A 26,975-nucleotide genomic window follows, 5' to 3' on the forward strand; every position below is an offset into this window, starting at 1 on the left:
TTGACAAAAGAAATAAATTATATTTCGAATATTTATTTACTAATAAGACTGAGTAATTATTATTCAACCAACAAATCGTTGACCGGAAGTATTTGCTCGATTTTATTTGGTATTTTTTGCGTAGATTTCCGGTCCGGAGCCTGCACCGGAAGCGGCCTCACAGTGGAGCTCTGCAGCCAGGCTCACTCTTCCTCAGCAGTGTCAGAAACAAGTATGGCGGCCTCCAGTGTTTTCAGACCGGGCTTGTTTAACAACAAAGTCGCAATAGTAACGGGAGGAGGCACCGGTATCGGTAAAGCTATTTCTGCTGAGCTGCTGGAGCTGGGTGAGTGGAGCGTGCACGGGGCTCGGTCATCTTCCTGTGTTGTTATTGTTGAAGTGAACAGCATCTGTCAGACTGTCAGCAACAGTCAAGTGAACTTCGACACACTTAGAAGACACTTGGTGTTGACGCCCCGACACCGGTGGCACTGTTTAAATCCGGCGGAGGCACAGAATACAGTAAAACTGCTGTGAGTTATATGTGAGTACGATGGAAACATTGACTGCACCTGTCAGCATAACAGACAAATCTTAGTATGGTCAAAGATTGTTAATCACACATGTACTCCACCATTGTTATTGCTGGATAAAGATCATTTTCACATGATGATCTGAGATGATAAAAAAATCCACTGGGATGTCTTCTGTCATCCACATGAAAAGTAGCAGGAGCAGTTATTCATAGAGACTGTGGTGGCTTGACTCCAGAATACGATCTCCTATTTGTCCCAGAGGTCAATTAAAGATCAATATGAGATTTAGATTATTTTCTCATAATTCTTAAATTCAACTCCTGACAAATAGCCTTCCTCTTGACTCAGTTTAACATTTGAAATGATCCTGTTTCTATCTCCATCAGCTAATATATATATATATATATACACATGAGCCTACAAAATATCTGACATTTGTCTTAGTGATAAAACTCAAACCAAAAGAAAACTCAGAGAAACCAATGAGCACAGCAGAAGAACTCCTGGTCATGAACTTTTGTCTTGTTTTTTTATCTTTAATCTCTTTGCTCCTTATTTCACCTAAGGGAGATTTAGGAGAAACAGATCAGAATTTAGTAATGTTCCAAAAAGAAGATGATACATTTCTTATGAGTCAAAGAGGAGACAATTGTGAGCCGCAAATTTTTCCTCTGGGTAATCACAACCCATCCTTATGATCAGCAGCTGCTCTTCAAGACAAACTGACTACGTTTTTCACCTCAGGCTGCAGTGTGGTGATCTCCAGCAGAAAGGCAGAGAGGCTGGAGGTGGCAGCTCAGGAGATGAGACAAAAAATCCCTCCCTCCAGCCCTGCACGTGTCACCCCTGTAACGTGCAACATCCGCAGCGAGGACGAGGTGAGCCTCCCTCCACCCATACACACAGCCTCAGAAACCACTTCATATGTTGATGGTGCCAGTGCGTGATCACCTGGTTGTGAGGAATAATCTCTTTATTTCACTCCGTGTGCTGCAGGTGAAGGCTCTCATGTCCTCGGTGCTGAAGCAGTTTGGCCGAATAGACTATCTGGTGAACAATGGCGGAGGTCAGTTCAGCAGCCCAGCAGAGCACATGTCCTCCAAAGGCTGGAAGGCGGTGATAGACACCAACCTGACTGGAACCTTCCACTGCTGCAAGGAGGGTGAGCTGCAGGCAGCGAACACCAAGTTAGTGTGTTTTGAAGTTCTTCACTTGTGACTGTGTTGCCGTCCTCTCCACACAGTCTACACCGCATGGATGAAACAGCACGGAGGTGTGATTGTCAACATCATCGCTGACATGTGGAAGGGATTCCCAGGCATGGCGTAAGCACCACCTCCCTCCAGATTCACACACAAACATACAAACTCGCACACTCTTTTCCTCTTCTCCTGTAACACCTCTTTCCTGTGCAGCCACACAGGAGCCGCGAGGGCAGCGGTGGATAATCTAACCAAGAGTCTGGCCATCGAGTGGTCTCAAGCAGGGGTCAGAGTCAACGCTGTGGCACCTGTACGTACCGGTCATGAGTCGGTGCAGAATCAGTTTTGGAGTTTTCCTTTGATTTTGTGTCAATTTCAAGCCTGTGCATTTGTCTGGTTGCAGGGTACAATCTTTTCCAAAACTGCAATGGAGAACTACAAGGAGCTTGGACCAAGTCTTTTCAAGATGTCTGTTCCGTATAGCCCTGCGAAGAGACTGGGAGTACCAGAAGAGGTGTGTTACCACTGAATGACACAATAACTGCAACTTAGTAATGTTATCTATCTGTCGGTCTGTCTCTCTGTCTGAGAGAGGTCTTTACCTGCCACTGCAGATCACTTTATCAGTTTCTGAAAGAAAGCTGCAACCTGCGTTACCACAGACTAAACAAACAGCTCATTCCAAACAGGCATTACATTTCATTTAGCTGACGCTTCTATCCAAAGCGACTTACAATAAGTGCATTCAACCATGAGGGTACAAACCCATAACAACAAGAATCAAGAAAGTACAATTTCTTCAAAAAAGCCAAACTACAAAGTGCTATAAGTAAGTGCCATTTAAGTGCTACTAAATTGTTAGTTTAAAATTGTATTCAAGGTATAGTCGGAAGAGGTGTGTTTTTAGTTTGCTGCGGAAGATGTGTAAACTTTCTGCTGTCCTGATGTCAATGGGGAGCTCATTCCACCATTTAGGAGCCAGGACAGCAAACAGTCGTGATTTAGATGAGTGGTTAGCTCGCAGTGAGGGAGCAACAAGCCGATTGGCAGATGCAGAGCGGAGTGAACGGGCTGGGGTGTAAGGTTTGACCATGTCCTGGATGTAGACTGGACCCGATCCGTTCGCAGCACGGTACGCAAGTACTAATGTTTTGAAACGGTAGGCAGGTTTAGAACAGGCTCTGCACTAGTTATCAGTGTAATCATGGCTGACACTGCTTATTAAAAACACCACACTGCAATAGCTGTTGTCTGGCCATGTAATTTCCTCACTGTGTTTCCCTGCAGATCTCATCAGCTGTGTGTTTCCTGCTCTCTCCCGCCGCCTCCTACATCTCTGGAGCCACTCTGAGGGTTGATGCAGGACAGAGTCTGTACCACTCCACATGGGAGATACCCAGTATGAACACTTTTAAGATACACACATCCATTCGTCTACACTTTTCAGTATGAATGCATATTTGCAGTATGTTCTAACTTCTTGTGTGTTTGTCTCCAGACCATAGTTCATGGCCTGAAGCCCCAGAGGGGGAGAACCTGGATGCTCTGAACGACCTGCTCCACCCACAAAGCAAACTGTGATGTGATGCTGTCTGAACCTAATACATTATGGCACAATTAGCCAATAGGCATCATGGATGTTGAGTGTAAGACAGTTATTTTGATTATTACAGTTGTGTACATAATTCTTTGAAATTTTGTAGCAACATTAGTTAATTGTTTCTTGTCTAATGGTGTGTGACATAAATTATGAAGAGCAATTTTCTTTCTCAAATAACTTTGTAATTTTGTAAGTAAACATACTGCTGTTTAAAACAATTGCTAAATTGTTGCAAAGTGCTTCGCAAACAAACAACACAACAGACACGAACAAGAATGTAATATTTGTAAATAATTTTGAAAAATAGCAAAACTTTTGTTTATTTTTAGTGATTTAGTGTCACTGAGACAGTTTCAATAATAAGAGCTGTACAATGTTGAAATCAAGATCATTTTTGTTTGATGGAGTTTTTTTATTTGTCTTTGGTTGATTTTGGATTTCTTAATGTTCCATCAGGAAAGGTTCAGTCATGTATGGAAAACAGAAGCCTTACACTGAATGTCTATGACATGCAGTTATGATGTAAAAATGACACAATCTTTATGTAACTTGTTACCAAACACATCTTTGCACAACATCATGACATGTTATGCTGTTTTTCTTTTGTATTTTAATTTGATGGGGATGATGCAAATGTAAAATTCTTTGTCATTAAAATAAAAAAACATAATTAGGTAAAATAATAAACAATATATTTTTAACACAAAATGCCCATTGGATGCAAATTACTTTTAAAACAGAAAACCAGAAGATTTATGGAATAAGTGTGTACATTAAAAACATTTTGAGTTATCTCGTGGGTTCCTGCATGTTGGTAACATCTTGGATACCATTAATGATAAATGTGTGTTATTAATATTTTTTTTTATTTTGTAATGCTCAAACAGCTTCTGCCTTATAATTTCCACAAATCATCAAACTGATGACCGCAGAATTTCTGAAAATCAATGGACCGGCTCTGCGGAAAAAAACGCGTTGGTATTTTGGTCCTGGCGCTCTGCCGTAGCACTCACGTAAATTGTTGCTATCTGTCGCAACGTTTAGTCCAGCAGCAGAGGTCACAACAAACCGCTCAGGTTCGTGTGTTTTCTTCATAAATCTGATTTCATCATGTCATCTGCTTCACTCTGTCACACTGGCTGATACAACATCTGTTCACACGGAGAAGTACGTGAACTAAGTGTCGGGGGAACTGTTGTATTCAAGAAGCGAAAGATCGTAGCTAACTAGCGTAATGCTGTCCAGCTAACGACGTTCGCCTCCGCTACACAAATTCGAGTTATCACCATTTGATTTCACGATGTATGAAATGATCATTTACTTTATTCGGCACTTTACCTGAGAAATCAATGACAGGGATTGGTCTCAGAATTGATAACGTTAGCTTTGTGTCAGATGATCAGGGACGACCCCCAGTGTCTGCATGTCAAGTTTGCTCATACAGACAGTGAGGGTCACCTCCCGAGGCTTTTATTTAAAATTAATATTTAATATGAGCAGGTTATGATTGAAATGATCAAAATGGAGCCAACTACACCCTTTAAATTTCTTAAATCCTCTGAAACTTGACATACAGATAGTGGGGGTCACCATGAAAGAGGTGGAAGTGAAATATCTGTGTCACCTCTCAAGGATTTTTAATATATAATATTTAATATGATCAGGTTATGAGCGCCCTAATGAAAAAGGAGCCAACTATGCCTCTAATTTTCCTAAAAAGCACACACTCATATATATATATAATGTTCCATTTCATTCTACTTTTTATTTGCTTGTTTGGAAATAAAATCAAACATCCATAATAAGTGTAATTAAACTTTCAACGTTTGTCTTTTTACCGTAAGACCACGACTGGACGAGCGACCTTTAAAGTGCGGCTGGTGTGACCGGGTTTTCACAAGCGCTGGACCACATGATAGCAGTAGTGAACTGTAGCACCGTGGATGTCATCTTAATTTAAAAGTTCTATTTATTTAGAATAATAAATACTAACAACTCTGCGCTAGAAGCATCAGTATAATTGTGTCATAATTTCCGAAACAGAGAATTTGGACCCAAAGATCTAAAAACAGATCTAACATAAACAGTCAACTTTACACACTCACATAACGAATAAATCAGTCAATCCTATTATAGTGTCATATAACACTAGTGATAGTATTAGAGTTTGTATGATATATATTTTTTAAGATATAAAAAATATCCAATTTTCTTTTCCATTGACTCCTCATCAGCTTTAAATAGATGAGTCACAGGTCCTTGCAGCATTTTTACAAACTGACCAGAACATTTAACCCCCCACCTCTTTTTTTACATGTCTGATTTACAGGGAGTGTCACCTTGAGTTTGGAAGTTATATTTAATTTTTGTTTAGTTTTCTGTCCTTCCTGCACATGTGTACACGTGTGTTAAGAGAAAATAACTCAACAAAGCATGGATGGACTTTTGACAAACTTGTTGCCAAGCATTATTACTTGGGACGGTATCTCCAAATGATTAACTTTTGGATTCAAATCATTATCAGTCAAAGGTCAACAAATATATGATCCAAAATACACATTTTACAGAGCCATGGAGATAGTCTAAATTCTCAAGCTAAAATTGATGAAAAAATGATTCCCTTTATATGATAAGCGAGGTCATGAAGAAGTCAGAAAATGTTCTTGAGTATCTCTGCATCCTATAGGACAATATACATCATAATCTTAACAATATATAGACCTTATATATTAGTAATGCATAAACATTTGTTACCAATAATGTTACAATATGTTGACATCATTATGCATTATTACAATACAATTTTTTAAAGAAAGCAGCAGGAGATTCTCTGCTCAAACGTGTCCACAACAAAACAGAAATCTCCTGAGCATTCAGGTGAGGGGTGGTGCAGCAGGCAGAAGCAGGACGTAACGTATAAACTCTACTGCGGAGGTCAAGTGTTTTTATTTACAACACATCAACACCAGTGCATGCAAGTATAATTTTCCTCTCAATGATGTCAAGCTGTGGTGGCTGAGGAAGCAAAAAAAACCCTGGAGTCATGACGCTCCTTACTTCACACTTCACATTGGAGATGATGTGTTTATGTTGGTCTGCAGTGCCCTGTCCTCCTCCCGAGTCCACAGAAGATGTTCCCAGTCGTTTTGTTGTGTGTTGTTTGTCAAGGTGTCTTGGTGTTGGTGCCATGATGTACCTACCATGGTCTCTGTGCCAGGTCAATGATTTATGGATGGTAGACTATTTTCAGACATTATCACCAGCTCCAATGATTAATTTGTATCATTTAGCTGCTATTATGTGCTTCATTTGACCTCACTGAGCACTGGGGTTGGTCTGTGGAGCCCTCTTTGGAGTACTCCCACTTCTGGGCAGAGGAACTAAATCATCTCTGTTTACAGTTTGTCAGAGTGTGTAAAGATAATTATCTCCAGTTTAATGCAAATCTACAACTGTAAGTCTTCTGAGGTCTGTTTTCATGAGGCATGGTTCTCATCAGTTCATAATTGTTATGAAGTACAAACCCAAGATGTCTGAGTGTTTTTCAATGTGGTTTCAAACTCCTGACTTGGTTATTGGTATAGATGATGTTACTAGCCGACAGGTTCACATTCTTTTTCCAACCTACATTGAAAATATGTATCCAATATCCAAGACAAGAACAATACAATAGTTTGTGTGTTATTACCTTCGCCAAGGAGGTTATGTTTTTGTCTGCCTTTGTTTGTCTATCTGTTATTTAGCAGGATTACACAAAAACAAATAGGTTGATTCCCACAAAACTTTGTGGAAGGATGGGTCAGAGAAGAACACATTACAATTTCATGCAGATCCGGATCAGGGGGCAAATTTAGTGGGGGTTCACTGTTTTTAACATTGTGAGATAAAGCGTTTTTCAAATTTTCTTTGATTTCTCAGTTAATAATTCATGGATTTTGATGAAAACAAATCAGGCATGTTTCGGTGACTGATATTTATGACTGTGTTCAATTTGGTGCAGATCATCCAAATAAAAATCTGGATCCAGTGAATTTAAATGTAGTTTCATAAAGGAACTGTTGGTGGACGTATAGTTGTAGTTCACTACTCTAACTTGACATTATATCAGATCAAATTCATTCAGGTCATTCCAGAGCTTCACTTAGCTTTTTCCTACCAACATTTTAATGTCTCCATTGTATTTTCTGGTTGCATGAAGTCATTCAAACATTTGAAAAGATAACATGAAAAGCACAAAATGAAAATCCAAGGGCTGATTTTAATTAAAACCACTAAAACCACTGACAAATTGCCGTTCTGTGTGTTTCAGAATGGGAGGTGACCACGGCCCCAGCAAAATGCCCATGCCAGATTGGCGGCAGTGGAAGGCGGACGGAACACCCCTGGAGTTCACAAACCAGAGGCTGGCAGCCAGGGGCCTCAAGGACCCTTGGTCACGGTCAGCACTTTACTTGCATGAGGTGTACTTGACATTGTCGTGTACCCAGTATGATTCCTGACACTGCTCCCCGTCGTTCTCCCCTCTCTCTGCAGTAACGAGGCGTGGAGATACTCTGGCGGCTTCGCTCGTGCTGTGACTTTTTCAGACGTGCTGCTGAAAGGATTCAAGTGGGGCTTCGCTGCCTTTACCGTGGCTCTGGCTGTAGAGTACGCCCTGTTCCCACCAAAGAAGGGTGGACACTAATGCTCATCGTAGTCCCTCAAAACCCGACCATACTGGAGTGGGATAATATTCTGTTTTCTTTATTAAATGTCTATTTGGTCACCACATGACTTCACTTATTCTTCTTACACACTCTCCCACCTTTAAACCGTGAACATTTAGTCCAGTTTTGTTTTCCTGCTCAGTTTCCGGTAGCACAGTTTCATGCATTTTGCCGTCAGTATTCCTAAAACTAGAGCTACAGTAGCTAGGAGCAATATCACATCCAGGCAGAAGTACTGGATCCAGTTGAGCTTCTGGCCGACTGATTTAAGATGTTTCGCCCCTTTGTGCCGCATCACATATTCTGTCCAGTACACCGCCAGGTCGAGAGGCTCAGTCGGCCGGTCTTTATGGAGAGCTGACAGCTTCTGTATGTTTTCTCTATACCTGGACACATACACATGAAACAGGTGAGTTTAAGATCACAACACTGAAATAAAACAGTTAAAAGGAGACCGAAAAACTGGCAACCACATGGCGACAGCGGCCTTCTGACCCCTCACCTGATGTCATTTATGACCTCATTCAGTGCCTGAAGCAGGATTTCTGTAGTGATAGAAAAAATATCCACCTCGACTCCCACTCCCCTGCTCGCCATTCTCTTAGCGTTGTCAGGTTGGTCCCCGCTTATCGGCAGCATCACCATGGGAACAGCGTGACACAGTCCCTCGAAGACACCATGTGATCCAGCGTGCGTGATGAAAGCCCGGGCTCCAGAATGTGCTAACATAAAAACATGCACAAGGTTAGTCGAATCGGCAAAACACTGGAAGATGTCTGAAGTTATTTGATATGTAACGCATTCACTGACCGAGCAGATCATTCTGAGGCACCCAGCTCATTATCTTCACGTTTTCTGGGACGTTGTCAGGAACCTGACCTGTATATCTCCATATCACCTGTCAAAAGAAGCTGTCAATTATTTTTCTTTCAATGAGATAAGATGCGTGTTCAATTACTGTATATGTTCGTATGCATTTATTCACTTTTTGTGGAATCTGCCTGAAAGCCTCTAAGAAGATAGAGACAGTTTCTTCTGGGAAATCTGATATCATGGTGCCCAGAGTGAACACCACAAACCCGTGCTCCCCTGACACCCAGGACTCCAAATGCTGCAAAAAAAACCAAAACAAAGGAACTCATTAAACCCACACACAACTTTCACTCTTGTGAAAAAAATTATGTTTTCCTAAACATTGTTAAAATGCACTTTAACGTTTTTAAGTTTTGTCAAATTAAAATGAGCATAAATTCACATAATAAAATGTTAATTGACATGCCAATAATAAAAATTAAAAAAACAGGGCAAAACTTAAAAGGATATCCACAGAGCAATACTTTTTTATAATATTTTTTAATTATACGTTTATTGTGCCAAAAATAAAATTATTTTACAGATTCTCTGTTATTTAAAATGAAAGAAAATATTGGGTGAGGCCTGAAAACGGTTTTGTAAATGGTTAATTAAATTTTCCAACTGCATGATCACATTTAAGCATTGCTTAAATATGGTACATTAACGTTAATATAAATTATAATCTTGAAGTAACAGAGAGAAATTCATCTAAAGAAATTTCAGATAACTTTTTTTAAATGGTTAAAACTTAAGACTTGCAGATTAATTTGAGTAATAATAATCGTAAAAATAATAATAAACTTTATTTATATAGCACTTTTCAAAAAACTATCAGTACATTACAAAATTGCATTTGTAAATATTTTATAATGGATATTTATACAATTTTATGTACATTTAAATTTAATTAATATATATATATTAAATTATTATTTATATACATGCAATTATACTTGCAATTATTCTCACTGTTGTGTTTCTCAACTGGCAATATTTAAAAATAGACCTGTTAGCAAATTTTATATATATTTGTAGTATTTAGGATATTTATATATAAATGTATCTATTTGTCCAAACCAGAAACACGGGGGATCTTACCTCAGGGAGAGGATCTCTCACATTGCAGTTGATGCCACCAACTAGAACTACATTTGGCATGAGAGGACGTGGGAACTCCAGTGTGAAGTCCAACCTATATTTGAACACATTGTGAGAAAATGTATCTGAATATGAGTCTGAGATCTATTTGACATTCAGTGGCATGAACGTTCACAAGGAAAGTAGAGCAGTAGTAAAAGTTCCCTGTTTTGTGTTATATGTGACTATCAGGTTGTTGTGTGTTCATCTCCCACATATCAATAAAAAACCCATGTTACCTCATCAGCCAGATATCAGAGTCTGACAGCACCTCAGCGATGCCCACCTCCTCTCCTAGGAACTCATAGGCTATTTTGTCAAAACGCCAGTACAGCAGTCGGCAGAACAGCGGCTCCAACAAAGCTACCTGCAGGCGTCAGGACCATAAACACATGCACAAAGTAAGGTGTTGATGCTTGACAGAGGGGTTCAGTTATTTGAGTTAAACTTTTACAGTGCTGAGCTTTCATAAATGTGAGACATGCAGTTAATCAGTCCAAGTTTAACTGGGCCATCACTGACACCAAGAGCTTCTGCTGCTTTAAACAAACCCATTGAATTAACCCAGGGCAGTTTGATAGTGGTACATTAGTCGAGCCTATCTCTGGCCCAGGATGACAGCACATGGAGTAAAATCGGAGGAAGATTATCTAAATCCACCACAAATATTTCTGTGCATGTTTACTTACTATTACTTTTACTTTATCTTATCTTCTACACAAAGGCTCATTCTACGTATTGATTATTAATAAACAATATTGGCAGAATGTTGCACCAGAGCAGGATGTTAGATAAAAGTGATTGTTTGCATTATTGAGGCACATGTGCAAGATGGCACAGGATTTTCCTTCAGGATTAATAGTCTTATCTTATTTTGTCTTATCTTATCTTATCTTAGTTCAAATACTGAGTCCTCTTTTCTCTATTGCTGTATGCAATAGAGCAGTGGCAGATTAATTCAGGGGCCATAAAGGGCCACAATTTACACAGAGGGGTCAATTATATGTCCAACATCCCTGTACGGCTCCCAATTCAGTGAGGTCCACATTTAAGTCATTCCTTGTTTACTGTTAGCTCTATAGCTTTGATTTACAGCCACACCATTAAAAATATATTTATCATTGTAGCACATTGTGTTTCCACAAAAAAGCTTGGGAAATAAAAATTCTCTATAAATTGTCTTATTTATTGTAGTACTGTTAGTAAGTGACTAAATGAATACTGACAGGACAGACGCATTTCAGGGGCAAATTTCAGCAGGGGCCAGTGCCCCCCTGGCCCCACCCCTGCATGGGGTCCAAGGTTGAGTACGGAAGCTAGAAACTGTAGATAACACCTGGAGGAAGGTTCAGAATATCACTGAGAGGACTATGAGGCGACAGATAGGGACGTCACAACAATGACTCAGCGAGATGTGCCACGGTTCAGATATATTTGTGAATCTGCCTACACATGCTCACCAAAGTGTTGACAACTCTCTGCTTGAAGTTCATTGTATCGGTGAATCCAGTAAAAAAGCGCGGCACATATGAGGGTGGGGCGGGGCAGCCAGCAGATTTTATATCCAAGGAACATGGCATTCCTCTCAGTAGATTAACAGTGGGGATACCTGAAAACGATTCAGCGATTAGAGGGGACCAAACATGCAGATGTAGATAGATATGTACTTTATTAATCCCAAATTGGGAAATGATTGTGTTGTCAAGGACATGTCCAGGGCATTGCACACAGAGCAAAGTAGCAATAAAACAGATACGAAGAATTAAAATAACTCAAAATAGAATGTAATAAACATAAAATGTACTAAAAATTGTACACACTCCCTAAGTAAATGATACACAATAAAGTACTAAGAAAATACAGTAATGTACGAGCACAGAGATAATGCAAGTGGGTCAGAACTCACCAAGTTTCCGAGCAATCAGTGCGCCTGTGGGGATCATCGGGTCTGTCAACATGGCATCGAAGCCCTGCAGAGTGAGGGGACAGGATGATGGGTGAATGTTTTTTATTGCATCTCAGTTCTCATAATCATCTCAAACTCATACAGCAGAAGGGAGGCATTGTGTGTCTAAATCTCACGAAACTCAGCACTGAACTTTCTCAGGCAATTTACAATACAAAATTGTGAAGTCGATAATATGAATGGTTTGCGAGATATGTGTTCCACATATAGACAGATGTTTGTGGAATTAGTAAGTAGATACAGCGTTTCTTCTCAGTAACATAATCACCTACATTATAATGCAATCTGATGCAGCAAGTAGTTCCAGAGTGGTAGCCCAGACAGAATCCTAATAAATGCTGAATTTGTGCAGTAAACATTGTTTTACTGGATTTAACTGTCGATCCAGAGGTTGTGTTCGGCCACTGCATTTGCACTCACCTGCTGTGCCAGATGTGAGATGAGGCTGGCATTGAACAGTAGACTTTCTGCTGTGGTGTGGAACAATTCTATCAGTATCTGTAATTTTGAGAATCGTTTCTCCATCTTCTCCATGAAAGGCTGTGCAGATTGTTGCATCATGTCTTTGTTCATGGACAACACAGAATCAATGTGAGCCTTGTCGTAGGGAACGGGATGAGTCACAGTGTCGTAGTGTTTCCCCGGACCCAACCGTATGCTGACCTCTGGTATCACCACGGTGACCCGGTGTCCACGGCGACCCATTTCTTGGGAAATGGCCTTCATGGTCACCCAGTGGCTCCCATCCATGGGCACAACTAGCAGCTTACCCGAGTATGCAGAGGAGGCAGCATGACTTGGAAAAATGCCGTCTGTCTGCTGCTGGTTCTCTAGCTTAGACGTTTCTGTCTCAGTCTTATCCAAATCACCAATCACCTGCATATCTGTGTGTAGCAGCACGAACATTAACGCTGCTGCTTTCCACATTGTTCTCGTATCGTGTGTCCACACACCTTACTGTGTCCAACACAGAAGTGAGAGAAAAAACAAGTCAAGAAAACAAGCCCTAAGCTGTGCTTTAGTTGTTCTTGTAACCTGATCCCTCCGCTGAACTTCTTGTGTCTGGCCCTGGATTGTTGAAATTCCTGTCAGCTTGAGGTGTCCAAAGTCCTTGTTTGTCAATCAACCGGAGTCCAGTCTCAAAGTTTGCTGCAGTGTTGTGAGTTGTATTAGTATTCTGGAATACTGTGAGCCTGCTGCAGAGATTGTTGCCTGGCCCCTGCAAAATGATGGCACGCAAATTCGTGAAGAGTTACATTGGAGAGGGGATCAGCCTGTATGCAAATTGCAGCCATGATCGAAGGGTGCAGTCATTTACATTCACAGAGCTTTAAAATGTACAACTCCTGAAGATACCTTGAACTGGGTGTCTGAGAATCTTCACAGATATCTGTATAAAACATGTGGTGATAAATGAACAATACACCAGTTGGTCTAATCTCAATTAATTTAAGTAAAATCTCCTTTTAATTTGCCAATGTCCAACTTGTATTAAAATCTCAAATCGTAATTGTCTTAATGTATATACTTTTTTAATAAAGTTGTTAAGAAAAAAAGTTTTGGATCAAACATTAAAGAAGTAAAGTTGCAAAATGAATCATGTTTTGTATGTTCGGTTCTTGCAATTCGGACGCTTGTCCAGCTGGGGGCGGTAGGGTGCCGCTCACTCCCCGCGGCAGAGCAGTAAAAGAAGAATTCTGATCCGCAGCGCGCGCACATTCAGGAAAGTTGTTGTGGAAGAATAAAACTGAGGCTGAGCCCCGCGAGCTTTCTACAGGAAACAGTATGTAAACACATACTCAACATACTTTGAACTGATTTATACTTTCAGATTGGTTTGAACCGGTAAAAGTTACGTAAACTGTGAACGACACGAAGTCCGTTTTAAAATCCCAGTAAACCGAGTTTCAGTGAAGATCAGCAACCAGTCCGATTATTGTTTATTCTGGATCTTAGTCTTGCTAGTTTAGCCGGGATGCTAACGTGAGCTACTCAACACCAGTAGCAGTAGTAGTAGTAATAGTAGTAATAGTAGTAGTAGTAGTGGTGGTAGTGGTGGTAGTAATACTTACTGTACTAACTGTGGGAAGTTTTGAGTCCAGTGTTTGTAAAACCTGGATCATCGTCAGTAATATCTTAACTTTCTACTCCACTACAGTTTTTCACATTGCATTGAGTAACTTAAGTTTTTTATATTTTTGAAAGTAATTAGTAACTGGAGGTGAATAGGTCCATGGATCCAATCAGTTTGAGCCCACCTCCTGCAGCAGCAGCAGCATCACTGATGAAGAAACATCTTAAATGGTTCAGAAGAGGTGGAGACTCTGCTTTAAAGATGTAGTAGACAGATGCATCCTAGAAAACCTGAAATCTACCTTTCCAGTTAATACAATCTGGGTTTAGGTTTAACTGACCAAATACTCAGGGAAATATTTGTATTGACCTGGATTTTTTTCTATGTAAGCCCCTTACATAGATCTCCTATGTAAACTTCTTTTTTTTATTAAATACACTAAGCTAATACACCAAATCTTTTGACTCACTTGACGGCATAATCTATAGTTTCGGTAGCAGGTAGCACAAACATTGATTTAGCCTTCTCATTTCCAGTCTAGAATTGTCAGAGGTTCCTTTTTGTCTATCTATTCTTTACTTTTACTTGTGTAAAAAGTTGTAGTGCCTCCTTCACCGCTGCCTGGAGAACAGGATGTGTTGGAGCATAATTCTGCTTGGTGGCTGGAGCTCAAAGCTAAAGTACAATGTAGCTGCCACATGTGGTCTGCTGTGTGCCCACAGATCTCTCTGCTGCAGCATAACCCACATGTTGAGAGGTTGTGTCTTATTGACAACATTTTAAGCACTTCACAAGTGACATCTAACAGAAACAAGATCATATTTTTAATACGGTGCTGTATTTGTAATCTGTTATGAAAGTGGTTTGTTGTCTTCAGATGAGCAGGCCTGCGTCTGACAGTGAATCTGAGGCAGATGACTTGGAATCGCTCATTCATTCATTGTCTATAAGAGTAGAATATTACAGGTACGACCCACATGAAACTAAATAAAGCAAATCAGCCTATGACTCCAGTGAATTACGATGTATATAATGTATGATGTTTATGATCACATAGAAATGCACAGCACTTTACAGGTGTGTTAATACAGATTGTCACTTTTTCTCTCTGTCACAGGTCGTTTGAGTATTGTCTAAAGTGGGAAGAGTCCATGTATACCACACGCTCCTCCAGAATAAAAAAGGCCTCCAAGAAGAGCTCTCAGAGAAGTCCCAGTCCTAACGAGGAAGACATCCAGCGCAAGTTGAGGGGGAAGAAGAGGCAGAAGAAGACTGAAGCTGGCGACGGCGCAGTTAATACAATTAAGTTGAGCAACCGGGACCTCATTGACATCATCAATGACACGAATGATGCCAAATCTCTGGCTGAGGAGGTTGAGGGAAAGTCTGTGGAGGTCGCTGATAAAGCAGTGGACGAGTCAGATGAAGACTCTGTCAGCAGCAGCATCGCCTCTGGTCCCTCCACCTTTTGTCCCACCAACCTCAAGAGATGGAGTTCTTTACAGAGCTTGTGCTCAGCGTGTCAGAAGCTCTACCAGAGAGCAGAGAAGATGAAAACACCAATCAAAGACAAACTCTTAGACAATGGTGAGTCAATTCACTTCTTGTATAGGAAACAAGATGGAAATGTCTGTGAAGGGAACTTTGGTCACTGCCACAGCAAGTACACAGGAAAGAATGTTGTTAAGACAGTATATTGAATAAGATAGCATAGTGAGGTGGTGCAGTGGTTTGTCGCCGTCGCCTCACAACAAGTAGGTTCCTGGTTCAGCTGCGGTCTTTCTGTGTGGTGTTTGCATTTTCTACCCGTGTTGGCGTGGGTTCTCTACCAGTACTCCAGCTTCCTCCCACAGTCCAAAGACTTGTGGATTGGTGTTAGGTAAATTGGAGACTAAATTGACCATGTGAATGTGAGGGATTGGTTGATGTCTCTCTATGATAATGGATGGATGGATGATAACATAGTTGTATTGTGGTTTATTTGGCATGTCATATTATTTGCCTGGACAGAACAATGGCTCTCATTTGCGGTGGTCAAAGTCTCCACATAACTCAGCCTTAGTTATAAATAACACTTTTTCATTTTGTGTGAACTACCCCTCAAAGTAGCTGCCTGAGAAAATAAGTATGAAATATAAAAAAATATTAGGGCACATATTTTACTGGTCTGTATTCAGTGCACAGATGGATTTTAACATGTTTATCTTTGTGTTTTTTTCTTCAGATCCCAACTCTCTGACATGTGACCACTGGGTACTGATCAAACAGTGGAGACCCAGAAGGCTGCCCAATGCACGAGGGTAAGACATCCTGAGTATGTGTCCCCACTCAGACCTGGTACTAGCATCCGTCGTGTGTGATCCGATCACAAGCGGTCCGTGGCTGAGTGCAGGTGTGAACGCTCCCAAATGCGTCCTGAGATCTGGTCACAAATGAATGACCAACTACTCATTACTTCTTCTGCTACAGTTTCACTATGAAACAAGCATTTTTTTTTATCCTTCTCAAAGTCCATACATCTGTTGGGTTCGCGGTCACAATATCAACAATGATCATCACATAATGACCAATGCTTTCGTTAAATCGGTAAAATCTTTCTTCATACCAGAGCCACACATCGTTTATTCAGCCCCTCGTCACTCTCCTTCTCTCGCTCGCTTTTGGCAACACAATCACACACATTGTCACAAATGACGTATAAGAGTGGTGAAGTGAGATCCGATCACAAGTGTTCACAGGAGACCCATTCAGGACACATTTTAATGCCAGGTGTGAAAAGACGAACGTAGATCTCTCAGGACGGATGTCAATCCCAGGTCTGAACTTACAATTGCTGGTTTCCAGTGGCACGTCAACAACCAGGGTAATTCACGTGCTGCCTCTCTGTGTTGTCAGGAAGCTTTTGACCCATGTGAAGCTGGTTAAGAAAAGACTCAATTCAGGTGTGAAGCGCAGTGAGATGTATGAGACGGAGTCATCAGCCTGCTCGCGACCGCACACTTTCCTACAGAGGTGAGGCTTCTGTTCACAATTAATGCACATTTTCTACAGTATCAAAGCAGGTCAGTCTGTTAACATCAGAAATTACTTTCCTGTTGGTGTGTGTTTGTTCCAGGAACCTTCGGTGCTGTGTCAGAGTGCCAGCGAAGAAGGGGAGGAAGAGTAAGATTAGGAGGAAGAGGGCAAGAGGTGACTCTCAGGGTTCTCGCGCTGCTAAGCAACGACGTCTCCACAGCAACAGTCCCCGCCAGCACCTCAGTAGAAGCTGCACTCGTGGCAGCAGCCCTCAGCCAACCAGCAGTCTCAGCAGCAGTCCGGCTTTTGAGAGATGTGACGATCGAAAAGGCGACAATCAAGCGGACAAACACACGACTGTTGAGGTGACTCCCTGCACGGTCCATCTGGAAACCCTCAAGATGAAGGATCTTCCCCCTGAGAAGAAAACACCAAAGAAGAGTGGATTCGGAAAACTGCTTTCCCAGCTGCGCGGCAACAGCAGCATGATCGTCAGAGAAAAATGTTAGCGAGGTGACTCCGCTTTGTTTTAAACTTCTCTTTAAAGGTTTTAAACAGCTACAGTGTTCAAGTGCTGATGTAGCTTGTTCTTGTGTTGCTCTGTAGGTTTTCAGTGGCCCCGTACACACCTGGTATTAACATCCGTCCTGAGAGATCCGATCACAAGTGGCCAGCGCTAAGTTCACATCTGAAGTCCTGAAACCTGAATGTGTCTCCTGTGACCACTTGTGATCGGATCTCACTTCCCCGCTCTACATGCAAATTCACACGAACGTCATTTGTGTTAGTTAAGACCAAACAATGTTGTTTTGAGCCAGGGTCAGCCATGTGTGCGATGTCACCGTGTGTGTGTTCCTGTACTTCTATCTTTGTGAGGACCATTTTAAGCATAGACCCTACAGAGTGAGGACATTTTGACTGGTGCTCACCTTTTCAATGTGCTGTTTGAGGGTTAAGACTTGGTTTTAGGGTTACGGTAAGGGTTAGGGTAAGGCATTTAGTTTAAATATAAGGTTAGGGTACGGGGCTAATGAATATATTATGTCAATGAGTGTCCTCACTAAGATAGAAGTGCAAACGCGTATGTGTGTCGGCACGAGCACATACACCAATTTAATAAACATATCGATCATCATGTGTTGATCAGTGTCAAATCAGCGAGAAGAGAAAAAATAAGTTTGATTTGTAGTGAAACTGCAGCGGCTCAGAGGACGTCAGCTGAGTAGGAGGTCCTCATATGTGGCCCAGGACGGATTTGTGTTCACACTGCTAAAAGAATATAGTGTGGTTTACTGGGTGTGTACGGGGCCAGAGATTTCTGTCGGCCGATAATAAAGCCGATCTTTCTCAGATATCGGTATCTGTGTTTACTGATATGAAAAGTTTTGTTCAACAGAATAAACAATGCAGAAAAGATGCACATTTATGTTTACATTTTACATAAACAATAATGTTTATTTTCTTAATTCAGGTTATTTATATGTGGTTGTATTTGTGTTTTCTTTTTATTTATATTTATTTATAATAAAGTTTTTGTTAAACTGTAAAATATCAAGCCTCAATCACATTCCTTAGTTATGTTTTATAAATTTGAAGTTGAACTACTTTGATATTCTATAAATCTTAGTGTGAACTGTAAACTGCCCATTACAATCTTTATGAGCAGGGTTTTTGTTTGTTGTTTCCACACAGAAAAAGTGACTAAAAAGTTCAACCAGAACAAACTGTCTGCAGACTAATAAACACTTGTTTTTCTCAGAGTGATGATGGATGAACTTCCTTTTTTTCCCCCACAACGCAGTGCTCAAAGAAAACAGCAGTTTTAATTTGTAAAAAAAATTACAATTTGTAATAAAACGTTAACATGTAAACGGCTCTGGGAACATTCACAGAAGCCGAAATCTAGATATTTAAATGTGGTACCTGCTTTGTTCAGTTAGAAAGTGGTGTGGGATTGTGGCACTGTACATTCTGCCCAAACACTAATTACCAAGTACATTTAAAGGTCCAGTGTGTAAGATTTAGGTGACAGGGATCTATTGGCAGAAATTGAATATAAAATAATCCTAGTGATGTTTTCACTAATGTGTTATTATCTAAACTTGACAAATCGTTGTTTTCTTTACCCTAGAATGAATCCTTTATATTTAAATACTTTTTTATTTACATCTGGAGCGGGTCTTCTCTACGGAGGCCGCCATGTTTTTTTTACAGTAACCCAAACTGAAGGCTACCACAGCTTCTCTGTCATGTTTGGAAGGGGAGGGTGAGTTAAGGGGTATTCAGCTGCAACATGCAACATCACCACTAGATGTGACTTAATTCTATACATTGATGAGCTGCAGGTTTTGGACTTGTGGAAACCAGACTCAACCTCTAAAAGTCCACATGGTGGCGCTATTTCTCTTCACAATCACAATCACCTTGTTATCCAAGAGTATGTTAACATAGATAGAATTGTTCTGGCTTCCATTAGCGCTCGTTGTGCTTCCACACAATGCCAAGCGCAAATACACAGAACACTTCCACAGCACACACACGCACAGTGTTGCTGTTGCTATAAGTCAGTGCAGTCGTCAGCAGGGCAGTGACTCAGACCTGTTCCCCATTAACACACTTCTCCACCTGTCTGCAGGAAAGACCAGGGGAGTGATTAGTAACATTAGCCATCATGTGGTGTCCCAGTGAGCCAGTGTGGACCTGGTTCTGCTACATCTACATCACTATGCAGCAAACTGGAGCCAAATGCTCCATGCTCCATCCATTACAGCTTTAAAACCAATTTGAAAACGTATTTATTCACACGTACCTTTAACCAAACTATATCTGGAGGATTTTGCAGAGGATAAAGCAGGTATGGCTCGTTTTTATAACACCAGTTAGTGTTGGGGATTTGAGGAGCTTTACAAACTAATGTTATTTCTGAGATCTTGGTGCTGATTCCAGTGAATGAGGAGGAAGGGTGGGGAAAAGGAGTAAGAGATAAGGGGCTGTTTACTTGTGGGATTAGTGTATTGTGAGAGTATGGATGGGGATTTAGAGTTAGAACTTCCAAACTAGGAAACGTGTCTGCTGACTGATTCAGCATTACACACAGAGTTTAATTCGAATCAATGAATGCATTGATTTATAATCCATCGTCCATCCTTTATCTATACTGCCTATACTCTGAGGGACGTGGGAGGGGGGGGGTGTCCAATGTGAGCAAAACCTGACATTGGACACCTTTCAGTTCAGATTGAAATTGAAATGAACTGATGAAATAAATACGTCATATCTTTTAATGTGTACGCTCATCATGTTCCATCTCAAAGGGGCATTTGTTGATTTAATGTGAAGTGGAAACTGTAAATGTGAAAGCAGGAAACAATTTTGAGATGGAACGTGATAGATGGACTGTCTCGATAGTGTGTTGAAAAACAGAAAAACAAGTGATAACTTTTTTTATCTATTGTTAATTTAGTTTTAACCTTTTTTAGCTATATTTTTGTATGTTTCTTTTATCCTTTTCTTTTTCAGTTTTGATGTAACATCATTTTATCTGTTGTCTTTAATTTTAGACTTTGTATGACCAGGTCAGCGCCTGTTCTAAATCTGCCTGTTTGGAATGTTCTGTCCTGAGTTGATGCTCTGGGGATTCTTCAGAATTATTCCTTGTCATTAGTGACTTCTCCTCAAACAGTTCTACAATACACGGTCACTTTTTACTGTTTGCGCGCTGGACGTTGTTTTCATCCTACCTGGTTTATCTGCAATGAAGATTTTATAGTCAATGTTTCTCATAACATGAAACTGAATTAGCTTTACTACTGTTCACGTGTGTAACTTATATTACACAGATGTTAGGATAACTTGATTACTTACTTGAAATTACAGATTTTACATGACATTGTATTATTTTGTTTTGTATATTTTACTTTTAATATTCTTTTTATTATTTGTCCTCTTTGTGACGCACTTTGTTTTTTGGAAAGGTGCTAAACAAATAAACATATTATATATATATATTTATATATATATATATATATATATTTTCAATCGGTTATTTTAGTAATTCTTAGTTAAACTTCGTATAAGTCTATAATTATTACAGTGTTAGGATTATGGTACAGACTTCAGAGGGATGTTGATGACATCGGTGTTGAAACGAGACAGAGGTGAAGCTCTGAACACTCACACAAACACACACTAATGGTCCGTTGCCAGTGAAAGACAGTGTTCATGCCCACAGTACTCGCCTGCTGGAATCATATAAGACAGTGACGCAAACACAACAAGTGTGTTCACACTCTGCTGAGAGCTGCTTCTTGTCCTGATTCATCAGCGCATGGAGATTGGAGACACACACACATTACACAATGTTTGATTCTCATCATCATGCTTTTCTTTTGCCAATAGGTCCTGATTATCACAAAGCAAAGGTCTCAGGGCCAAAACAATTCAAGCAGAGCACACACACACACACACACACAAACAGTGGGTATCCTGTGATAGAACCACTATCAGCACCTGACACCTCGAAAACAGGAAAAACGTTTCAGCAGGAACACAGATGTGCTGGAGTGTTTAGGGGAGGAGCATGAACACAGCTATAAAACGCCTCTGGACACGAGTCTGGCTCAACTCCGCTCAGCTGAGAAAGGAGAAGGACTGTCTCCATCATGTCGTACTATGAGGTAAGGCTCGCAAACTTTTATCTAAACACACAAATCTGTGTTTAGGATGCAATTTGTCCACCCATCCCTTCCCTTCCCTTTGTTCCCTCAATCCTCATCATCCATCTTTCTGTCTCCAGCATATCTTCTTCGACTTCGACTTAAATGACACAGGCTCAGGTTCTGGTTCTGGAGAGCTCGGTGTGGATCTGGAGGAGCCCTGCGAGGTGGAACACGTGATGACCACTGATCTTCAGCGGGTTTTCCTGCCCGTGGTCTACGCTCTGATCTTCATCCTGGGCATCACTGGGAACGGCCTGGTGGTCGTCGTGCTGGGCTGCCAACGCAGGTGAGAGGATGGGTGGAGGGTTGGTGGGCGATGACCTTTGTCCTCTGTGAATTTCTTGGTATATTTGTGGCCTTGAAAGGTTGGGAATGGACTGACGGATTTGTGCTCTTGTGTTTTATACACAGGTCAAAATGCAGCCTCACAGACCGGTATCGCCTCCACCTCTCAGCCGCAGACCTCCTGTTTGTTCTGGCGCTGCCGTTCTGGGCCGTGGACTCAGCCCTGGCTGACTGGCGCTTCGGGGAGGCCACCTGCATCGGCGTGCATGTTATTTACACAGTCAACCTGTACGGCAGCGTGCTCATCCTGGCGTTCATCAGCCTGGACCGCTACATGGCAGTCGTCCGCGCCACAGACACCAACACTGGTGGGCTGAGGCAGCTGCTAGCACACAGACTGGTGTTTGTAGGTGAGTGTCCAAATGTTTTATACACCGTATCTTACATCTCCTCCTCTCGTGTCTTCTCATGTCCTCTCATCCCACAGTCCCTCATGTATTTTCATGTCTTCCTCCCTCAGGTGCCTGGTTGCCTGCTGGCCTGCTAGCAGTGCCGGACTTGATTTTTGCCAGGACTCAGGAGGGAGGAGAGGGGGCCACTCTGTGCCAGCGCTTCTACCCAGTAGACAACGCTCCTCTCTGGGTTGCGGTGTTCCACCTCCAGCTGGTCCTAGTCGGCCTGATCATCCCTGGCCTGGTCCTGCTGGTGTGTTACTGCGTCATCGTCACCAGGCTGACCCGGGGTCCGCTGGGGGGCCAGAGGCAGAAGCGACGAGCGGTCAGGACCACCATCGCATTGGTGCTCTGCTTCTTTGTGTGTTGGCTGCCCTACGGAGTGGGCATCTCTGTGGACGCTCTGCTGCGCCTGGAGGTCCTGCCACGCAGCTGCAGGCTGGAGGCTGTTCTAGGCGTGTGGTTGGCAGTGGCTGAGCCCATGGCCTTCGCACACTGCTGCCTGAACCCACTGCTTTATGCTTTCCTGGGGGCCGGGTTCAAGAGTTCAGCCCGCAGAGCCCTCACACTGAGCCGCGCGTCCAGTTTGAAGATTTTACCACGAAGAAGACCTGGGGCCTCTACGACCACTGAATCTGAGTCATCCAGTTTACATTCCAGCTAGTGTTGATTTGTGCTGTTGAGTGTGTGTGTCCTGTATATACTGTGTGTGTGTGTGTGTGTGTGTGTGTGTGTGTGTGTGTGTGTGTGTGTGTGTGTGTGTGTGTGTGTGTGTGTGTGTGTGTGTGTGTGTGTGTGTGTGTGTGTGTGCATGAGAAAGTTTACACATAGTATTGAGAAAGAAGGAGCATACAGTCTGCTGGCTCATGACTCGTCCTCTCCCTCATCGTGGTGTTTTCTCTTGTAAATAGTGTTTTAAAAATGTTCTCAGTTTGTACTATTTTATACATGTTTGTAATAAAATAGAAAAACAATACATATTTGTGAGATGGCTTTCATTATGAACTACATTTCTTACTTCCTACTTTCTAACTTCCTCTTAAAACTTGTATACTTTTAATTGTGAAATTCACCTATTCATATACCTAAATAAATACCATTTTACAGTCATATATTGGATACTATTTTGAATATATATATAATTTTTTACTCATATTCATTTTGTCCACCATACCTGCCTATAAAAGTCTGTATATGTATATATAGATATATATATGTATCTATATATAAATATAGATATACACTACCGTTCAAAAGTTTGGGGTCACCCAGAAACATTTCGTGTTTTCCATGAAAACTCACACTTTTATTTATCAAATGAGTTGCAAAATGAATAGAAAATATAGTCAAGACATTGACAAGGTTAGAAATAATGATTTTTATTTGAAATATTAATTTTGTTCTTCAAACTTTGCTTTCGTCAAAGAATGCTCCATTTGCAGCAATTGCAGCATTGCAGACCTTTGGCATTCTAGCTGTTCATTTGTTGAGGTAATCTGTAGAAATTTCACCCCACGCTTCCTGAAGCACCTCCCACAAGTTGGATTGGCTTGATGGGCACTTCTTGCGTACCATACGGTCAAGCTGCTCCCACAACAGCTCAATGGGGTTGAGATCTGGTGACTGCGCTGGCCACTCCATTACAGACAGCATACCAGCTGCCTGCTTCTTCCCTAAATAGTTCTTGCATAATTTGGAGGTGTGCTTTGGGTCATTGTCCTGTTGTAGGAGGAAATTGGCTCCAATCAAGCGCTGTCCACAGGGTATGGCATGGCGTTGCAAAATGGAGTGATAGCCTTCCTTATTTAAAATCCCTTTTACCTTGTACAAATCTCCCACTTTACCAGCACCAAAGCAGCCCCAGACCATCACATTACCTCCACCATGCTTGACAGATGGCGTCAGGCACTCTTCCAGCATCTTTTCACCTGTTCTGCGTCTCACAAATGTTCTTCTGTGTGATCCAAACACCTCAAACTTTGATTCGTCTGTCCATAACACTTTTTCCAATCTTCCTCTGTCCAGTGTCTGTGTTCTTTTGCCCATATCAATCTTTTCTTTTATTGGCCAGTCTCAGATATGGCTTTTCTTTGCCACTCTGCCTAGAAGGCCAGCATCCCGGAGTCGCCTCTTCACTGTAGACGCACACTGGCGTTTTGCGGGTACCATTTAAAGAAGCTGCCAGTTGAGGACCTGTGAGGCGTCTATTTCTCAAACTAGAGACTCTAATATACTTGTCTTCTTGCTGAGTTGTGCACCGGGGCCTCCCACTTCTCTTTCTACTCTGGTTAGAGCCCGTTTGTGCTGTTCTCTGAAGGGAGTAGTACACACCGTTGTAGGAAATTTTCAGTTTCTTCGCAATTTCTCGCATGGAATAGCCTTAATTTCTAAGAACAAGAACAGACTGGCGAGTTTCACATGAAAGTTCTCTTTTTCTGGCCATTTTGAGAGTATAATCGAACCCACAAATGTGATGCTCCAGATACTCAACTAGCTCAAAGGAAGGCCAGTTTTATAGCTTCTCTCACCAGCAAAACAGTTTTCAGCTGTGCTAACATCATTGCACAAGGGTTTTCAAGGGTTTTCTAATCATCCATTAGTCTTCTAAGGCGATTAGCAAACACAATGTACCATTAGAACACTGGAGTGATAGTTGCTGGAAATGGGCCTCTATACACCTATGTAGATATTTCATTAAAAACCAGACGTTTCCACCTAGAATAGTCATTTACCACATTAACAATGTATAGAGTGTATTTCTGATTAATTTAATGTTATCTTCATTGAAAAAAACAGTGCTTTTCTTTGAAAAATAAGGAAATTTCTAAGTGACCCCAAACTTAGTGTATAGTGTATATATATTATTTTATTTTATTTTATATATATTGAACGGTAGTGTATATATATTATTTTTTTATAATAATTTATAAAATACTAATTTTTATATTTTTTTACTTATACAGTATACATCCTCCTACAACTTTACTTTGCTCAAGTACATTTCTCTACAAATATATATCCGTATGTAGTGAAAGGTGTATAATATGTAAATATTCGGAGTATTTCTATTAGGTCTACCTCATTGTGACTATCTGCTGCTGTAACAAATGAATTCCCCCTGCGTGGGATCAATATAGTTTTATCTTGCACATGAACCTCTCCATCACCACCACACTCTCATGTGGTCAAGTCATATTATTAAATACAGTAGATATCAATAAAAGCCAAATTACTAGAATAATCCAGTCTTTAATCAAGCTAATGGCATTTAGCTTAATCACTGAAGCACATCGACAGGAAAGGTGTAATCGGAAGAGCAACAAGCCCAGAATAAATTAGTTTGATCTCACGCAGGGTTTCATCGTCAGGCGACAGCTGTTAGCCTCTGCCAAGTCCTGAAATAATCTTTTCCTTTGAAAAACTAGTGTTTTAATTAATGTTTGATGTATCCTGGGGCAGAGGTGACGACTCACAGGGGCAGGTTTTATGGGAAAAGTGCATCAGATCACATTCATAACCACTCAGCCGTCTGCCACCTGAATCCACTGATCCAGAGGATGAACATACTAAAATCTGTCTGAGAAATGAAACTGTGCCAAATGAAAATGTGGCGTGTGATAACCAGGTGTGTGTGACTAACACTCACACACACACACTTTTGTGTGTGTATGTGTGTGTGTGTGTGTGTGTGTGTGTGTGTGTGTGTGTGTGTGTGTGTGTGTGTGTGTGTGTGTGTGTGTGTGTGTGTGTGAGCGAGGGATTGTGTGTCAAGTGTGTCAAGTGTTTTGAGGCTGCAGGTAAGATTTGTGTTAACGGTGTAAACAGTTGCTTCTCTTACGTGGGACAGAGGGGAGCATGAGGGGGTCAGGAGGTCCATTTTTCCAGTACTTTAATGCATACACACACACACACACACACACACACACACACACACACACACACAAAGTGCTTCCCACATACCTACTTCCACATGGAAGTGAGAGAAACAGAAGCTGGAAGTTTACTGTGTCCCGTTTCCTGGGGCTGAGAGGAGGATGAAGAGGAGAGTTGTGAAAGAGACTTTAAGGAAGAATACAGTGACTCACAACCACAATGAAGGGTATGACTGTAGCACTGTGACTAACTGTATCATCAGGGTCACTCATGTGGCTGTATGTGCAGAAATATTGAAAGAAAATGTAAAATAAAAACTTACCCGGAACCTGTTCTTTCTCTTTCCTTCATACACACACACACACACACACACACACACACACATGCACACACGCACACACGCACACACACGTACACAATTCTTGTCTATTTATAGTGTATTCAAAACAGGAAAGACTTCCTGCAGCTCATTTTAGGAAAAACAAGCAACTAAAACAATCAAACAGCAGAGAGCTGCAGTAAAGTAAATCACTCCAACAACTTTCAGGAGACATCGAAGGCCACTCAACACTTATCC

General features: G+C 41.2%; 5 protein-coding genes across 8 annotated transcripts; 4 read left to right on the forward strand and 1 right to left on the reverse strand.

Moving 5' to 3' along the window:
* Positions 1-165: 165 nt before the first annotated feature.
* Positions 166-4,025, forward strand: pecr (peroxisomal trans-2-enoyl-CoA reductase). The gene is made up of 8 exons (XM_035170912.2): positions 166-325; positions 1,260-1,393; positions 1,512-1,677; positions 1,759-1,840; positions 1,931-2,027; positions 2,121-2,231; positions 3,005-3,116; positions 3,216-4,025. The coding sequence occupies exons 1-8, from the start codon at positions 214-216 to the stop codon at positions 3,296-3,298; spliced, it is 897 nt and encodes a 298-aa protein (XP_035026803.1). The 5' UTR covers positions 166-213; the 3' UTR covers positions 3,299-4,025.
* A 254-nt stretch (positions 4,026-4,279) lies between these two features.
* Positions 4,280-8,085, forward strand: ndufb3 (NADH:ubiquinone oxidoreductase subunit B3). The gene is made up of 3 exons (XM_035170913.2): positions 4,280-4,393; positions 7,627-7,755; positions 7,851-8,085. The coding sequence occupies exons 2-3, from the start codon at positions 7,628-7,630 to the stop codon at positions 7,999-8,001; spliced, it is 279 nt and encodes a 92-aa protein (XP_035026804.1). The 5' UTR covers positions 4,280-4,393; position 7,627; the 3' UTR covers positions 8,002-8,085.
* LOC118118082 (UDP-glucuronosyltransferase 1A1) lies at positions 7,556-13,187 on the reverse strand. 2 transcript variants are annotated; one of them, XM_035170910.2, is made up of 9 exons: positions 12,402-13,187; positions 11,922-11,985; positions 11,476-11,624; positions 10,255-10,382; positions 9,977-10,070; positions 9,009-9,134; positions 8,834-8,921; positions 8,526-8,745; positions 7,556-8,409 (listed from the first exon to the last, which is right to left on the reverse strand). In XM_035170910.2, the coding sequence occupies exons 1-9, from the start codon at positions 12,906-12,908 to the stop codon at positions 8,139-8,141; spliced, it is 1,647 nt and encodes a 548-aa protein (XP_035026801.2). In that variant the 5' UTR covers positions 12,909-13,187; the 3' UTR covers positions 7,556-8,138. The 2 variants fall into 2 exon arrangements, with proteins under 2 accessions (XP_035026801.2, XP_035026802.2); XM_035170911.2 differs by having other exon boundaries at positions 8,302-8,409; positions 8,594-8,745.
* A 483-nt stretch (positions 13,188-13,670) lies between these two features.
* On the forward strand, positions 13,671-21,646 carry si:ch211-227n13.3. Of its 3 annotated transcripts, XM_035171513.2 has the most exons (7): positions 13,671-13,764; positions 14,933-15,021; positions 15,173-15,642; positions 16,280-16,355; positions 16,951-17,067; positions 17,171-17,583; positions 21,469-21,646. In XM_035171513.2, the coding sequence occupies exons 2-6, from the start codon at positions 14,933-14,935 to the stop codon at positions 17,577-17,579; spliced, it is 1,161 nt and encodes a 386-aa protein (XP_035027404.1). In that variant the 5' UTR covers positions 13,671-13,764; the 3' UTR covers positions 17,580-17,583; positions 21,469-21,646. The 3 variants fall into 3 exon arrangements, with proteins under 3 accessions (XP_035027404.1, XP_035027403.1, XP_035027405.1); XM_035171512.1 differs by lacking the exon at positions 21,469-21,646 and having other exon boundaries at positions 17,171-18,834; XM_035171514.1 differs by lacking the exons at positions 14,933-15,021; positions 21,469-21,646 and having other exon boundaries at positions 13,680-13,764; positions 17,171-18,834.
* Positions 21,647-21,716: 70 nt separating this feature from the next.
* LOC118118351 (C-X-C chemokine receptor type 4) lies at positions 21,717-23,471 on the forward strand. Its single transcript, XM_035171515.2, has 4 exons — positions 21,717-21,746; positions 21,866-22,074; positions 22,200-22,483; positions 22,594-23,471. The coding sequence occupies exons 1-4, from the start codon at positions 21,732-21,734 to the stop codon at positions 23,187-23,189; spliced, it is 1,104 nt and encodes a 367-aa protein (XP_035027406.1). The 5' UTR covers positions 21,717-21,731; the 3' UTR covers positions 23,190-23,471.
* Positions 23,472-26,975: the final 3,504 nt, after the last annotated feature.

This window comes from Hippoglossus stenolepis, chromosome 11, assembly GCF_022539355.2.
Source record: "Hippoglossus stenolepis isolate QCI-W04-F060 chromosome 11, HSTE1.2, whole genome shotgun sequence".
Taxonomy (NCBI): Eukaryota; Metazoa; Chordata; class Actinopteri; order Pleuronectiformes; family Pleuronectidae; genus Hippoglossus; species Hippoglossus stenolepis.